The sequence below is a fragment of the Paramisgurnus dabryanus genome, chromosome 12, assembly GCF_030506205.2.
Source record: "Paramisgurnus dabryanus chromosome 12, PD_genome_1.1, whole genome shotgun sequence".
NCBI lineage: Eukaryota > Metazoa > Chordata > Actinopteri > Cypriniformes > Cobitidae > Paramisgurnus > Paramisgurnus dabryanus.
This window is the reverse complement of record NC_133348.1, coordinates 33,413,228-33,430,925: the sequence shown is the minus strand read 5'-3', so window position 1 is coordinate 33,430,925 and position 17,698 is coordinate 33,413,228. Positions and strand designations below refer to the sequence as shown.

At 38.4% G+C, this 17,698-nt stretch overlaps 1 protein-coding gene across 1 annotated transcript in view; it reads left to right on the top strand.

Annotated features, from left to right (window-relative positions):
• tshr (thyroid stimulating hormone receptor) overlaps positions 1-16,319 on the top strand; it is a 40,304-nt gene extending 23,985 nt beyond the window's left edge. The window contains exons 8-10 of the mRNA XM_065268886.2: positions 1,616-1,693; positions 10,922-11,110; positions 11,906-16,319. Coding sequence (XP_065124958.1) covers positions 1,616-1,693; positions 10,922-11,110; positions 11,906-13,283 — 1,645 coding nt within the window. The 3' untranslated portion in view covers positions 13,284-16,319. The remainder of the gene's footprint in view (positions 1-1,615; positions 1,694-10,921; positions 11,111-11,905) is intronic.
• The last annotated feature ends 1,379 nt before the right edge of the window (positions 16,320-17,698 follow it).

Below are 17,698 nucleotides of genomic sequence, written 5' to 3'. Positions count from 1 at the left end.
CCGTGAAATATAAATATATGGTCTGTTGTTTATATCAGATTTCGCATGAACTTCTTGTAATAGAATATAATATAGTCTACAATCTGAGGACTATTTACGTCGAAACAATGAGATTACACTTTAGGTTCCTGTAAACATATAAACACGCGTTAAACTTTGTTTTTAAAAGTAGGCGGAGTACATAATATCCAAATAGCGCTGTTATTTCCGTGTGACATGATTACAATATGTAAGATATCAACGATGACAACAGTAAAGTATGGAGCATTTTTGTGGAGTGACTGCTCTCTGTAGCTACCTGGTGGGTGGAGACCTTAGTAGTGGGGTGGTGGCGGGAAAATTCAAACAGAATGTGACGACAAGGCTAGTTATGTCACAACGGAGCTGATTTTGAAACTGTGCAATCTGAGACTCAAGGCAGAGGACATTCAGAAATCTGTATCTCACTCAAAAAAGCATGGATGGATTTTTTTCCAAGTTTGTATGCGTGTGGAAGCACCAGAGACACAAAAGAACACACCAAAAGTGAGTTTTTCATAATATGGGCATTTTAAAGACAAAAAATAATTAAATACACAATTGTAATTGTTTATTTGGTAACTTGTTACACCCCAAAATGGCCATTATTATAGTCATTATTTACTCACCTTAATGTCTTTTAAAATATCTTAATGTATTAAAAAATTTCTGTACATCAAAAAATAAAAAAACAAAACAACAGTTTGTAATGACCATAGACCACTAGCTTAACCCCCCCCCCCCCCCAAAAAAAAAAAAACAAAAAAAACAAACAAAGAAGTATCGTAAAATTGTCAATATGAGTCTTGTGCTATCTTTAAGGTCTTCTAAAGCCAATTTGTGTGATGAACATACTGAAGATTTTGCCTAGTCTGCAATAAAATGACCAAATTATTTTTGGGTGACCTTTTCTTTTCAGTAGAGTAGATTAAATGGATAACATTGTGTTTCCAATTACTTCCCATAGGAAAAATCTTAATCAACAAACCCACTGTTGTTCCCAAAAGTGGCTACACTTAGGGGCCATCATTATTATTGTAGTTTAGCAAATCTGAATACATGTTTCTCCTCTCATTGACCTCAGCTCCCAAGAGTATTTTGCTCAGAATATGAAATTTTAATGTAAGCCCTCCCCTCACTCCTCTAGTTTGTAACTTCTTGCTAATGTCTTTATTATATTTCTGCATGTGTTTACATTGGACTGTTAAACCAGGAAAAGGATGCTGCATTACCAACATTTATTTTTAAAGTCTTGGGGACATGTTTTGTCCCCCAGCAAGACTCATTGGACTGCATTATTGATATAATTTTAACAACCACATAATGGTTTCACGATGCCATAAATGAACCTTTTTTTTGTTCTTTGTATTGAAAAAAGTTCCTTAGATTATAAAAAGCTATAAAAGAAACTTTAAAGAGCTTTTGACTGAATACGTTTTTGAGAAACCAAAAATGGTTCTCTGTAGTTAATTACCATTCACCAAGTGAAGGAATATGTTGCTTTAAATTCAGTAAGATGATGACATAAATATATCTGAAATGTTACATTATTTTGTCCCCATTGTGTAACTAACTTAACCCTCCTTTGCTTTCAAAGGTACCTGCACAGAAATAAACAGCTGACGAGGTTGGATGAGAAAATGTTTGCAGGAACCAGCAATGGCCCAATGCTTCTGTGAGTGTCTTTTGTTTCTCCTGAAAGCACTTGAGATTCAGTGCCTACATGTAGGTCAGGCCTTTCTCAGCTTTCATTCTTGGGGGTTGCTGTCATAAATGAGTTTGATAGAAAAATCATTTATAATGAATCAAAAATGTTCACATGTCTTTTGTATACAGTTATGGACAAAAATATTGGCAGAATTTGGCACCCTTGGTAAATATGAGCAAAGCAAGCTGGAAAAAGAAAATCTCTTTATAAATGTTCTCCTTTTGAGATTTTATTTTAAAACAATCACAAACATTTTTAAATAATTTTTTTTTTCTAATACACACTGGACACAATTATTGGCCACCCTAGAATTTTTTATTAGTAAAATATCTCTGAAGTATATTCCCATTGATTATTCCCACAGTTATTAAGTTAGACAAAGCCCAAGTCCCCTTAATCATTTATCACAGTGGGTAAAATTAAAGACTATAGTTTTGTGCCCGGTCGCATGAAATGTCAATGTCAAATGTATTTATAACAGTGGGGAACCTTCAGGGCCTTCTACGCCTTCAGAGAAGGCCTTAAAAAATTAATAAAAAGATTTTTTATAAATTAATAATAAATAATATAGTATTCAATAAAAATATGTTTTTACATTTTTAAATTTCTATTTTATTCAATTTAATACAATACATGTAATATATTTTCTCTCATCTATGTTCTAACGTTAAGCTTACTGTCAGGTTCATGTCATGAAAACATCTAATCCAATCAGAATCGTCTGTCTCTATTAAGGCCCGGTTATCTGGCTCATTCATTGGTTAGGACTTCATGAATCCCAGGGAAGGCCAAGCTATGTGTTTTGGTGTGGAGAGTGACGGGCAAATTGACCAATCACGTTTTGATTTCAAGTGGGCGGGCAAAAAACAAAACATTGTAAGCCTTCATGAAGTCCTAAGCATGCAACAAACTGGATGCGAGCTGCCGTAAAACACTAAAGACGAAAATCATAGACCGTTAATATTAATACAGTCTAATGGCCCGAATCTCTGCGGTGAGAGTGGTTGAGGTAAATGGCGGAAAACGTGATTGACGTTGTGGTTAGCTTGATAGGGCTGAGGTAAAAACGTAATTACTTAAGCGCGTACTCGTGAAGAGCACAGCTGGAAGAAGCGCGTGCAGAGGAGCCTGTGCATATGACGCGAACACGAGAAAAATAATGGGTTTAATTATACTTTTACTTCCTGACAGTTTCACTTGTTACGTGAGGATAGTAATGACTGACAAACGACGCCGAATTACATACAATATAATTTCCTAACTAAATCTGAGAGAATGCGAAAACATTCAAATATTTTTTTCCTCGCTATACCCGATGGGCAGGGCGGAGATACATTTTGGTAGCCCGACAAGAATTTGCAATAGCCCCGGGACCTCGGGGCTCGGGCTAGCAATTTTGCGAGCCCTGGATATCTTGTAACAACAGTTATAAACCACAAGGAGGTGCACTGAGAACGCAGGGTGCTATATTTCCCCTTATGAAAAAGACTAACAAGGTATCCTACAGCTAAATATATATTTCCAAAAAATAAAAAATAAATTAAAGAGCATAAATTAAGCTTGTTAAATGCAAATTTACAGAGCCCCTGTCATTACAGAGCAGCAGAGTCTGTATTTGTGTTTATCAGTTAGATTAAAATAATTTTAAACTTTAAAACTGCATTTAAAGGCAGAAAATGCCCATTCTGTAATTTAACTTTGCGTGCTCAGAATTTTTACACGTTCATTGTATGATTTAACGAAATATGAATAGCCTAGTATTATGGATGGAGAGGCATTTGCACTTCATTGCATATTTTGAAGGCCCAGCTGAAGTACCCACGGTTCGCCACTGTATAAAGCACCATTTCTACAACACAGATTGACCAATGTGCTTTACAACAGATACACCAAACACTCGCACAATAAAAGATAAAATACTAAAATAAAGTAAAACACGTCAACCATAATGTGTAAAATATTAAAAATAATAATAATAATAATAAAAATGTGTAAAATAAAATATATAAAATATAAAACAAAGGTAAAAGAAAGACCTCAACCAGATAAAGTATGTTTTTAATCTTGACTTAAAAATTGCCACAGAGGGAGCCATTCTAATAGAATAGGCAACTTGTTCCAAAGTCTTGGAGTGATTGATGTAAAAGCGCGATCGCCCCTGCATTTCAGCCTCGTCTTAGGCATAATCAAGAGTCTCTGGTTAGAAGACCGGAGAGATCTTGTGTCACTGCGTTCAATCAATAGATCAGATATACAGTATAAGAAGGGGCCAGCCGATGTAGCGACTTAAACACAATTAATAAAAAAAAATTAAAAATCCACTCTGTAGCGCACAGGCAGCCAATGTAAGTCCTTAAGTTAAGAAAACCCTTAGACATACAATAAGGTTAAGGGTACCCTTGATAAAAAATCACTTACAGAACTCTCACTGGCACTGCACCGGCATACTTTCACACTTTCCTGCATTCCTCCACCCCATCCAGAACCTTACGTTCAGCAAAGGACTTTGCTCTACCAGTTGACGTAACACGCAACACATGCAACAGTGTCCACAACAACCAATAAGGTAGATGAAACCTAATGACATTGCTGAGAAGTTAACGTATGCGTGGCTTAAAATGTGTCTCAGTGGTAACATTGCATAAGAATACATACTGTAGGCCTATACAGACAAACGACTACAGGCAGACAATATATTTTAGTGACTGAGGGCAAAGCACTGGCACAATACTTTTTAATAGCACAAGCATTTCTCATGTTGGCCCTGAGCCATCGGACAGTTATGTTGAGCCCTACATGATCTTGAAATATGTGCGTATGTCCATTTTGAAAATGTGTTGGGTGGCTGCAAATATTAACCTACGCTCATTACTCCACGTTTTTTAAGGGCATACTGAATACGTGTCATCAAATATAAATTAAATAAGTTTAAATGTATTCACAATTGGATTAAAAAAAAAAATATTTCTAAAGAATTTACAAAAATAACAACTTAATTTTATTGCGCTTGCAGACAGGATTCAGTTATGTTTCCTCCACAGCTGCTCTTATTTAGAGCCAGACAGTATTTCCCATTGGTTTTGGGATGGAGAAAACAGTATTTTCATGTAAAAGCAGCAGAAACAGATGCCTTTCAGATAAAGACATATGCGTGGAGAAAATTAAATCCTTAACCATTGGCTGCGTTTACACTTGGCATTAACATGCGACCTGAATCCGGATGTTGTCCACATACACATTGAAAAGACAAGTGTAAACGCATCTGTGATCAGAATGTTATCCGATCTGTGTGTCCTGATGAAGAGGTAGTCGAGGATGCTTTGTGATCGGATCTCAGTGTAATGTAAACGCAATCCAGCCATCGTATCTGCATTTACAAGTCAACGTCACACAACGTCACACCGGCTGAAACGTGCATCCCCGATGAGGACGTTGCAGATAAACAAAGATAAAGCCTATAAAGCAAAAAAAATTCAGCTTAAAATGCGAACATCACGGTTTTTGGGTTTGCTAGTTATTCTCTGCTGTTGGCTTCTCAGTAGAACTGTACAATACGGTATTGCGGTTAAAAAATCCTCTGCTGCAAAAACACTCCAGAATATTTATTTGCCGTACTGGAACTTTAAACAGAACTGGGTTCTGTGGCCATATGAAACCAAAAAGAGTTTTTTTGGCAGCAGGAACACATGATGGCTTTGGTGCACACAGGGATTAAAAAGTGCTCCATGTCTTCCAGTGGTGAGGCTACACATAAGGGCCAGGGTGGCACTGGCCCACTCAGATTGACGACTGGCCCACCCAATCAAAAGAGACACAAAATTTTTTTGTGGAAAAGCATAAGAAATCATGCATTATTTAGAATCATCTCTAAAATAATCGCTTAAATACACATCATTCATAAATAAATAACTATTTATATAGAAGGTATTTATATAGAATCATATGTGTTTCTAAACCTTACAAATGTTAACATTCAAACTCATTTTTCTCAATTTAATAAACTTTATTGGACCTGAACAGTTTACAGTTTCAATGCAGTTTAAAGGGATAGTTCAGCCAAAAATGATATTAAACCCATGATTTACTCACCCCCAAGCCGTCCGAGTTGCATATGTCCATCGTTTTTCAGACAAACACATTTTTGGATATTTTATCAAATGTTTTAGATCTTTCAGTAATATTACGGGGTCCACGACCTTCAAGTCCAAAAAAAGTGCGTCCATCCTTCACAAATTAAATCCAAACGGCTCCAGGATGATAAACAAAGGTCTTCTGAGGGTAATCCGTGCGGTGTTGTTGTAGAAATATCCATATTTAAAATGTTATTAACGTTATAAACTACCTTCCGGTAGCGCCCCCATCTTAGTCGCGTCCGCATTCAGGATGAGAGCTTACGCAGCCTACGGAGGCTACTCTGCTGCTGCTCTGTGCCCCCGCCCTCCGAATTTGTCATACGTCACTAAGAAAAGTGCGTACACTACGCTAATACTCTCTCCTGAATACAGAGGAGTCTAAGGCGCTACCGGAAGATATTTATTTACGTTAATAAAGTTTTAAATATGGATATTTCTACAACAACACCGCGCGGATTACCCTCAGAAGACCTTTGTTTATCATCCTGGAGCCGTTTGGATTTAATTTGTGAAGGATGGACGCACTTTTTTTGGACTTGAAGGTCGTGGACCTCATAACATTACATTTAATCAACTGAAAGATCTAAAACATTTTCTAAAATATCCGAAAATGTGTTTGTCTGAAAAACGATGGACATATGCAACTCGGACAGCTTGGGGGTGAGTAAATCATGGGTTTAATATCATTTTTGGCCGAACTATCCCTTTAAAATCACAGTTTCAACGCAGCTTTAAAGGGCTCTTAACAATCCTAAGACAAATACAAAATAAGCACTTTTAAACCACAACTTCTTGTCTTGCACCAGCCGTGTGACACGTAGAAAGGTCACGTGTTTTTTCATTTCATTTTTTTTAAAGAGGACAATGTACATTAATCAATATTACCATAATGTAAATGTACCCAAGTTAGCGTTACATATGTAAAACGCACACTTGCGGACCATTTTAAACTATAAATTGACACGAAGACATTAATTGGTATCATTCCACAAACAACGATGTCTGAAAGCTCCTCTTTCTCCACACTTATAAACACTGGAGCAGTAGTTTCACATACATCATGCATGCACATCCTGTAAATAAAGGTAAAATGAATGGTATATACAGTATACAGTCTTGTTCAAAATAATAGCAGTACAATGTGACTAACCAGAATACTCAAGGTTTTTAGTATATTTTTTATTGCTACGTGGCAAACAAGTTACCAGTAGGTTCAGTAGATTCTCAGAAAACAAACAAGACCCAGCATTCATGATATGCACGCTCTTAAGGCTGTGCAATTGGGCAATTCGTTGAAAGGGGTGTGTTCACAAAAATAGCAGTGTCTACCTTTGACTGTACAAACTCAAAACTGTTTTGTACAAACATTTTTGTTTTTCTGGGATTTAGCAATCCTGTGAATCACTAAACTAATATTTAGTTGTATGGCCACAGTTTTTTAAAACTGCTTGACATCTGTGTGGCATGGAGTCAACCAACTTGTGGCACCTCTCAGCTGTTATTCCACTCCATGATTCTTTAACAACATTCTACAATTCATTCACATTTCTTGGTTTTGCTTCAGAAACAGCATTTTTGATATCACCCCACAAGTTCTCAATTGGATTAAGGTCTGGAGATTGGGCTGGCCACTCCATAACATTAATTTTGTTGATTTGGAACCAAGACTTTGCCCGTTTACTAGTGTGTTTTGGGTCATTGTCTTGTTGAAACAACCATTTCAAGGGCATGTCCTCTTCAGCATAGGGCAACATGACCTCTTCAAGTATTTTAACATATGCAAACTGATCCATGATCCCTGGTATGCGATAAATAGGCCCAACACCATAGTAGGAGAAACATGCCCATATCATGCTCCATGCTTCACTGTCTTCACTGTGTACTGTGGCTTGAATTCAGAGTTTGGGGGTCGTCTCACAAACTGCCTGTGGCCCTTGGACCCAAAAAGAACAATTTTACTCTCATCAGTCCACAAAATGTTCCTCCATTTCTCTTTAGGCCAGTTGATGTGTTCTTTGGCAAATTGTAACCTCTTCTGCACATGCCTTTTTTTTAACAGAGGGACTTTGCGGGGGATTCTTGAAAATAGATTAGCTTCACACAGACGTCTTCTAACTGTCACAGTACTTACAGGTAACTCCAGACTGTCTTTGATCATCCTGGAGGTGATCATTGGCTGAGCCTTTGCCATTCTGGTTATTCTTCTATCCATTTTGATGGTTGTCTTCCGTTTTCTTCCACGTCTCTCTGGTTTTGCTCTCCATTTTAAGGCATTGGAGATCATTTTAGCTGAACAGCCTATATTTTTTTGCACCTCTTTATAGGTTTTCCCCTCTCCAATCAACTTTTTAATCAAAGTACGCTGTTCTTCTGAACAATGTCTTGAACGACCCATTTTCCTCAGCTTTCAAATGCATGTTCAACAAGTGTTGGCTTCATCCTTAAATAGGGGCCACCTGATTCACACCTGTTTCTTCACAAAATTGATGACCTCAGTGATTGAATGCCACACTGCTATTTTTTTGAACACACCCCTTTCAACTAATTGCCCAATTGCACAGCCTTAAGAGCGTGCATATCATGAATGCTGGGTCTTGTTTGTTTTCTGAGAATCTACTGAACCTACTGGTAACTTGTTTGCCACGTAGCAATAAAAAATATACTAAAAACCTTGATTATTCTGGTTAGTCACATTGTACTGCTATTATTTTGAACAAGACTGTACATACATGCTGTCAATTGAATGGTATACCCTTAGAATATTTTTTATTGCTGTTACAGTAAAGTGCAGAAACAATTCACAGTTAATACAGCAAAGTTAATAATCCAGCTTTATTGTTTGCAAAGTGCACAGCATGAACATAAAAAAAGCATGTCAGGCAGTTCTGGGAAGTTATTCCCAATCATTTTAACTCTTTCCCCGCCACCGTTTTTAAATAAGTTGCCAGCCAGCGCTAGCATTTTTCATGATTTTCACAAACGTTTAATGCCTTCCAGAAAATGTTCTTCTTTAAATATATAAACAAACAATATATCAGATGAAAGAACAGACCCTCTGCTTTCAAAAAAAAAAAAAAAAACTTTCATCCTACCTTCATTAGTTCTCTTGTAATCACCTCTCAAACATGGGTAGGTTTCTTCAAAAACACCCAATTTTGAGCAAAAAGCTGAGATAATTCAATTTTTGCGAAGGACTTTTGATAGAGATCAGATGCTGAGCGATCTTTAAAACATACACGGAGTTCTTTCTCTTTCACGGGAGCCGCTACTTCCGGGTTGTATACGTTGCAGAAGTGCGGTATTGCGGTATTGATAATAGCGGTATTGAGGAAAGACGAAAAATCTCGTCATTGGCGGGGAAGCATATTCTCTTCAGTGGCGGTGAAAGAGTTAAAGACAGGCTTTGCCTCCTGGTAGATTTTTGATCATCAGAGAATGATGTGCAAAAATATATCCACCGCAGGTGAGGGTTGTTGGAGTGAAAAGTTCTTTAATGCATACTTTAATTGAACTTTTATCCAGAATTTTTAATGCAATTAAAAATATGTACAGTACTAAAATATCCTCTACACTTATTTCAGGATGTTGACCATATGATGATATCTTATCTGCCTGCTAATATGGGTCTGCTGAAATCATGTTTTTTTAATAAGTTAAAGTAAATAATGTGATCTCTCATGAGTCAGGCCTGTGAGAAATCATTGCCATGAGGTCACCGGCTAAATATCTCAAAATGACAAAATCAGGCACAAGCCGGCTGCACAATGGGCTTTATTGGGACATCTGTTTAATAAAAGGCAATTTCACATGTAATGGATATGTTTGCCTCCTGGTGTGTTATGAGCCTAATAAAGATTGATGATTTTCACAAGCCAACAATTATAGATGCATGGATAATCCGATTTATTTAGTGTGTTTATTCAGACTGAATGAAGAAAATGATCTCCTTTCTGGGAAACTGAAAGTGACCTTTAATACAGTATTACAGGCAGGGGCTAAAAAGGAAAGAGGCACACTTACCGTCTCCATTTACCTTTAAGACTGTGAAGGGTCAAGAAGTTGCTGGCTAGCATCTTGTAGCAAGGTACTGGTTAGAAAGCTTGAGGTGTCCCCACCTCCAAACCCCAATTTAACCCTTGAATGCATCAGGGTATAAACAAAGTGTTTTCCGCTTCTAATCCCTGTTTCTAATGGCTAAAAACAAGTCTGGGAATAAATACATTTAATCAGGGCTTTGAACCAGAATTTTCCCCAATTGGTTCATTCCAAACAGAAACAGTATTTTAACGTTTCCGGTTTTTGGTTCAACCCTTAAATTGACATTCCTGAAGCGGTTAGAACAAAAAATAAAGTTCCCGAACCAGATGAGACGTTCAAACAAATGTTTTTATTAGGAAAAAGAATACTGTGGTATTTCGAGATCGTTTTGTTTATATGTGTCCTGTCAAGAACAGAAGATTGTTCGCTTGATTTTTGAAATGAGTCTCTCCGTGTATGCACTTTTGAGTGCACTTAAACATGTGCACACACACAGACAGAGGACGAAATCCAAACAGCGCTTCGGGAAGAAGATGCAGCATAAACAGTCGCTCCACATAAAGTGAAAACTACGTTGTTTTTCAGTGCTTTATTCACCAAATTTATTTTAATGAACTACAGTATGAGGCCCAATAGCGCAACTCTTTCTCAAGTTTATACATCGAGAGTTCTGATCTTTGAAGGGCATAGGGATAATGACATTTGATTGGAACGGGACACATTTAACCACATGTGAGTCTGTGCATACAGAAAATTGCTCACTTTAGTGCCTTTTTGTGGTTAAATTGTTTAAAATCACTTAAGTGTTAACATTTGAAAACCTTTGAAACACGTTTTTTTTAAGTTTCTGGTTTCGTTTCTGTTCCTTGCAAAACATCAAAAGTTTCTGGTTTTTCAAAGCCTTGCATTTTAAAGATCAGAGATGCAGCATGTGAAATGGAGGGATTATCAAAATCAATGGGCAAGTAATCTGGAGACTGCCTACTGATTTCTGGACTGAAAATCTTTGTTTTTATCTTATTAGGGATGTTTCCGAATCAGCCATCACTTCCCTCCCAAGCAGAGGCTTAGAGTCGCTTCGAGAACTCTGCGCTCGGAACGTCTGGACACTAAAAAAACTACCACCAATCAAAACCTTCAGACACCTGGTTACAGCAGACCTGACGTATCCCAGCCACTGCTGTGCATTTAAAAACCTGAAGAAGAAAAGGGGGTTTGTGAGATTCTAATAAATTTTCCCCACCACTACTAAGTTGCCAGCCAGCGCCAGCATTTTTTAAGTTTTTCACAAAGTTTAATGCCTTTCAGAAAATGTTCTTCTTTAAATATAAACATGACCCTCTGCTTTTAAACAAAAAACCTCTATGAACTTCATTTGATTTTTTTTATCACATTTCAAATATGGGTAAGTTTCTTAAAAAATACCACATTTTGAGCAAAAAGCTGAGATAACTGCATTTTTGTAAAGGACTTTTGTTAGAGATCAGATTTAGAGCGATGATCATAACACACACAGAGTTTTTTTTGTTTTTGAATTAGTGGATACTTCAGTGTTGTCAAGTTGGGTAAGAGCACCACCTAATGGATAATAGTGGAAATATGGATTGCCGTAAAAACGTGTCGTTGTCAAGGAAGGGGTTTCTCTTAATTGACGAGATAACTCAACCATTGCTATGAAAGAGTTAAAAGAGATATAAGTGTAAATGTTTACTTTGAGTTGTTTAATTTGAACTGTGTCAACTGGTTGCCAAATGTTGTTTAAGAACTTATTGGAATGCAGTAAAGACACCAGTTGAACCTGTAAAAAAGTCCACTTGAAAAGATCAACATTGCTTGTTTCTCAGTTAGTTTCATAAGATTATTGAGCCAATTACACTAAAGAAAAACATAATAGTTGGCCTAAAAGTTGCTGGTGAACAGCACAGGCCAGAATCCAATTCATGTTGGTCTTTTCAGCATGGAGTATATTTTTTGGCTTGCATTCATTCTGTGTTTTTTTAAATGGCAGGTTCTTAGAAGACATCATTTGTAACCTGACTGCAAGGTATAATCAACTTCAAAAACGATCTGTGGGTTCTTTTACGATTCCTGGCCTACACAGCAGTGTTGAACCTGGATTCGACTCGGACGATACCCTCTTCAGGGACACCTACGACCACCAGGACTTTTACAGCAGCCTACATTACCACACCTACTTCGGCGGGCACCCAGATGACGACATAGGTTTCGGGGAGACGCTGAAAAACCCCCAGGAGGAGGACAGTCACGATTTCAACAGTCGTTACGACTACATCGTGTGCGAGGAGGGTGAGGAGGTCGCCTGTTATCCCGCTCCCGATGATTTCAACCCTTGCGAGGACATCATGGGCTTCAGCTTTCTGAGAGTGTCCGTATGGTTCGTCAGCTTGCTGGCTGTGGTGGGGAACCTGCTGGTACTGTTGGTGCTGCTCACCAGCCACTACAAACTATCAGTCTCGCGATTTTTAATGTGCCATCTGGCCTTCGCTGACCTGTGCATGGGCATTTACCTACTGCTCATCGCCTCCGTCGACCTTCACACTCGTTCCGAATACTACAATCACGCCATTGATTGGCAGACAGGTCCGGGTTGCAACCTGGCTGGGTTCTTTTCCGTGTTTGCCAGTGAGTTGTCGGTCTACACATTGACCACCATCACCCTGGAGCGCTGGTACGCCATCACCTTTGCCATGCGGCTGGACCGCAAGTTGCGACTGTCCCATGCCACAGTCATCATGGCAATTGGTTGGCTATTCTGCCTTCTGCTGGCCCTCATGCCTCTTGTCGGTGTCAGCAGCTACCAGAAAGTGAGCATTTGTCTGCCTATGGACACCCAGACTTCTGTGGATCAGGTCTACATCCTATTTGTTCTTGTACTTAACATCCTGGCTTTTGTGGTCATTTGTGGATGTTACATCAAGATCTATTGTTCTGTGCACAACCCCAATCATCGTTCCGCCAACAAAGACGCCAGCATTGCCAAGCGTATGGCCGTGCTCATCTTCACTGACTTTCTCTGCATGGCACCCATATCGTTGTATGCCATGACGGCTGCGTTGGACCGCCCGCTCATCACCGTTTCAAACTCCAAGATCCTGTTAGTGCTCTTTTACCCGCTGAACTCTTGCGCAAACCCTTTCCTCTATGCCATCTTCACCAAGGCCTTCCAAGGTGACGTCTTTATTCTGCTCAGCAAAGTGGGTCTCTGTCAACAACGGGCTCAGCTGTACAGAGGTCAGACCTTATCCTTCAAGGCAAGCAGCAGACAGGAGAGGGAGCAGGCAGGAGCTAAGGAAACCCACATCATCCTGTTGAATTACCCAGGAAATGTGCAAGTCACACAACAGCAAGACGAGAGTGATGGGTAGGACACGTCACGTGGGCCCTGTAGACGGTTTCAGCAGTAACAACAAACAAACGGCTTTTGTGGAACACACGTAACTTACTGTAAACTCCGCAAAAGTCCTTTTAGTAGTTTATTTCTGATAACAAGCTAAATAAGTGGATTACCTTAGTTCATATCACAGCTAAAGTGTATCAAAACTACACTGAGCTAACGTTACTGTGTAAAATGTGTACTATATAATTTATACACTGTTAACTACAGATCGGCGCCAAACTTCCCATCAAATAGCGGTGATCCATGATCGCCGTTTTTCCTCGTCTTTAGGAAGCCAAAAGATTTGTTATTTTTGATGAGGTATTTGTTCCAGAGTTCAGTTTAGACACTAGTCAAACCATTAAACAATCAGAGACCAGAAGTTAAGTTTAGGCCAGATGCGTAATCGCATCACCTCATGTGCGTCTGATGAAACCGTCTATAGGACACAAGACAAAACAACTGGAATGTACTTTTGGAGGATTGGAGTCAATGCAATGTATAGAAAAGATGACAGTAGTGCTATATTTTGTTAATGTGTACTTATATTATCTAGGGTGACCTATATGCCATTCTTCCCTGTCCAGGATTTCATGTGCGTCTTCTGGAAGTCGTATTTGTCGACCGCATACGTCATAGAGGATTATTATTATTATTACAGAAAAGCAACCGTTCCATTTTAAGTTAAGAATGAAACTACGATTGTATGTCTTATGTTTTTAACTGAATGGTGTATGCGGTCAACAAATACAACTTCCAAAAGACACACCGAAATCCTAGCCAGGACGCGTCCGGGAAGAATGGCACGTATGGTCACCCTATATTATCCCAGATGTTTTCAAGAATGTTTGAATTCAGAGAATTCATGGTTTTTAAGCAGCGCTCCACCCCTGTTCATAGGGTCGCTTGCTAATTGTGTCATGTCCGGCTCTCTTTTGCTGCTGTATAAACCACAGGTGTGTTTGACTTTATGTGGCACTGCGCAGACCGATTGATGTGTGACAACAAAGTATCACAAGTCCGACTCTGTTGTTGTTGCTTCTTCTCTCAAGCCACACTGTGGGATTACACTATGTTACTGTATTTCATTACATCATTCATGAACATGACATCGTTCTACCACTGAGGTGGGTGATGGTTGTTGTTTAGCAACCTCTAGTGGCAAAAATGACATATTGTAACACTATGTAGTTTTTTTACCTTTAAATAATGTCTCTAAAATTATTTCAGTGATAGAACAACTTTTAACTGGACAAATTGTACTGTTGCTGCAACCTGAGCAGCCTCCTAGCTGCTACAAGCACACTCTGAAAGTGGCGGTGGAGGGTAGGAAACACAGCCTCGCCCCTCACCCTGCTTGCAGAAGAGTGTCTGATACCAGACACTGTTGCGCTTTTCAACCACATGGGGGAGCTGTAAGTCTTTTTTACATGGAAACTACATAGTGTTGCTTTAAACCCAATTCTGATAACTTGTTGGTGTAAAGACAAGCATAGGGAAATTGTCGAGTTACATTTGTTTGTATAGTGCTTTTTGTGTTTCATATCTTCAAAGCAGCTTTTTAAGAAAATGATATGCTATGCTGTCATTTGCATAGTTTAAATCATTTATTAAACCATTCATACGTATATGGATGTATTTGATTTAATACAGTACTTTTTGTAAATTATGTTTTAACGCAGAAATTTGTTCTGCTTGTGTTTATTAATGAAGTCTGGTGTTTATAATGTCTATGTTGGAGAGCCTCACATTCCTACATCATGAGCCTGTGTGTAGACCATTTAGTTGTGTATGATATGTACTTGTTGTTGAAAATCTCATTAAATGTAATATTAAATGTATTTTTCATATAAAAATTGTAACAATTTGTAGTAAGGTTTCATTAACATTAGTTAACCACTAGTTGGCACGAATCAACAATGAACAATTCTTTTACCGTATTTATTAATTTTAGTGTTAAAGGGACAGTTCACCCAAAAATTAAAATTCTGTCATTATTTTCTCATCCTCGTGTTGTTTTAAACCTGTATGAATTTCTTTTGTCTGATAAACACAAAAGAAGATATTTTGATTAATAATGGTAACCATTGACTTCCATAGTAGGAAAACAAATACAATGGTATTCAATGAGAACCATCAACTGTGTGCTTATCATCATTTATCAAAATATCTTCTTCATCATTTATCACAATACTTACATAATATTTGTTTTCCTACTATGGAAGTGTGGGAAAATAACTTTAAGTCATTGTCTTTATCTTATATGTATATGTTCATCATGTATTAAAGTAACACTGTCCTTTAAATGATAATGTAAGTGGGTTCCTGCAAGTTCCTGTCTCATCTTAATATGAAAGAAATTGGCCGGTAACTGTGGCCCTGGTTCCCTTTGTTCCAATGTTTGAGTGGGTGGCAGGGTGGCAATACGTGCCATTCTCGTTGGACATGTCTATGTCCTCCGGAAGTCGTATTGTTCGACTGCATACGTCGTCAGGGATCTCACATTTCAGTTAAAAACATTAAGATTTATTTCTCTTAAGACATACAATCATTATAGTTGTATTCTTACCTTGAAATGTAACAGTTGCTTTTTTGAAATAGAACCTGAAACCTGAGGTTGACCAATGCGATTTCAGGAGGACGCACCCCGAAATCTTGTCCAGGACGGATCCGGTGAAAATGGCACGTATGGCCACCCTACTTGGTGGCCATTTGCTTAAGCTTGGGCCAAGGGTCTGAGTCAAAGGTGTGAACCCATTTCTATGATAATGAAATGGTCTGAGTAAGACAGTGGGTGTGATAGTAATGTTGATTGGGATTAAAGGTTGGAATGGGATTGGGAATGGCAGGGTTACTTCCTTTTAATGCTTTGTTTAAAGTGAAGTGCTTTGTTTTCCATTTAGGGGACTGCCCCCTAAAATCTGTATAAATGCAATGTAGTGCTACTGTAAGTCTTGGTGGCTGCAGCGCCCCGATCTCTGTGCTCTGATTTGAAGATCGCTTTCTGCAATAAAGACTACTGTTCGAGGAAATCCAAGTCTCCTGGTCTTCGCTAAAAAAGGTTTCCAACCAAAGTCAATGGTTACAATCAGCTTTGTGCTTACCATCATTCATCAAAATATCTTCTTGTATGTTTATCAGAAAAAAAGATTCATACAGATTTAAAAAAAAAAATATGAGGATGAGAAAATGTAGACAGAATTAAAGGACAAGTTCGGTATTTTAGACTTAAAAAGCCCTGTTTTCAGATTGTTTATGATGAAATAGAACGGTTTTGACTGAAATTTGGACATATGTGTTACGATACAATTGAGAGGAGGAAGCAAGTGCAGGCGATCAGAACAGGTTTATTGTAAATGATGGTAACACAATGAAACAACAGAGTAAATGACTGTCCAGGATGATGGCAATGGTGATCGAAGGTCTACGGTGGTTTGAGGAAAGTAGCAGAGTGAAGTCGGTGATGAGTGTGATGATGGCCAGTGGATGAAACCAGGAATGGACCCGAACACTCACACAGAGACGACGACACGAGACACTAATCCAAACACACGAAGACGAGAGACGATAATCCAAGTGCAGTGGCTGGAACATAAATGAGGATCTGACAACAGGAAGAGAGATGAGTGAGTATTTGTAGCTGAGTGTAGATGAGGATCAGCTGGAGCGAGACAATCAACGCACAGGTGACAACAATCAACTAAACGAGCACATGGAGACTACGCGAGTACAAACACAAACACAAAACATGACACGGAGGAAACAGTGGATTTCCTACCGTGACAATATGCGGCTGCCCCGAGAATTTTGTAGTGTTTGTGTTTCACCTCCCACCTTTACAATGGGTTTAATGGTGCACTGGAACAATCCTTCCTAAAATGCATTAAACTTTCGTTTACAAAGACGTGAAACTCACCGAGTGGTCAGGGGTGTTCACTGATATGCTCACACAAAAATCGTTGCATAAGATGCAACATATTGTGCCTTTAATACAAAACGATTCTGAATGTATAATATTGAGTAATTCATAGATTGTGACTGTTTAAAAGTGGTTTCAGACTGTTCAATAATGTAATGATGGTGTCATTTTTGCACCACTTGTGTCACACAAAAAGCAAAAAACACTGACTTTTTCAAACTGATAGTCCTGGTCTAAACTCACACCATTGGTTGAGTCATGATCGTTATCTGATACTAGTAAATAAAAAGTGATGTTTTGATACTGAGCCACAATTGTTTACACTTTCAGGGAATTCACCTGCCAGTGGCAGCTGTTCTGTTTAAATTGGGCAAGTACATAAAAGCAGTAAAAATCCTTTGTTTTTTTTTTCAACGTTATCTTTTGAGAATACATGTGTATTTTTACATAAAGTGTAGTTGTACCACACATACATTTACTTATGT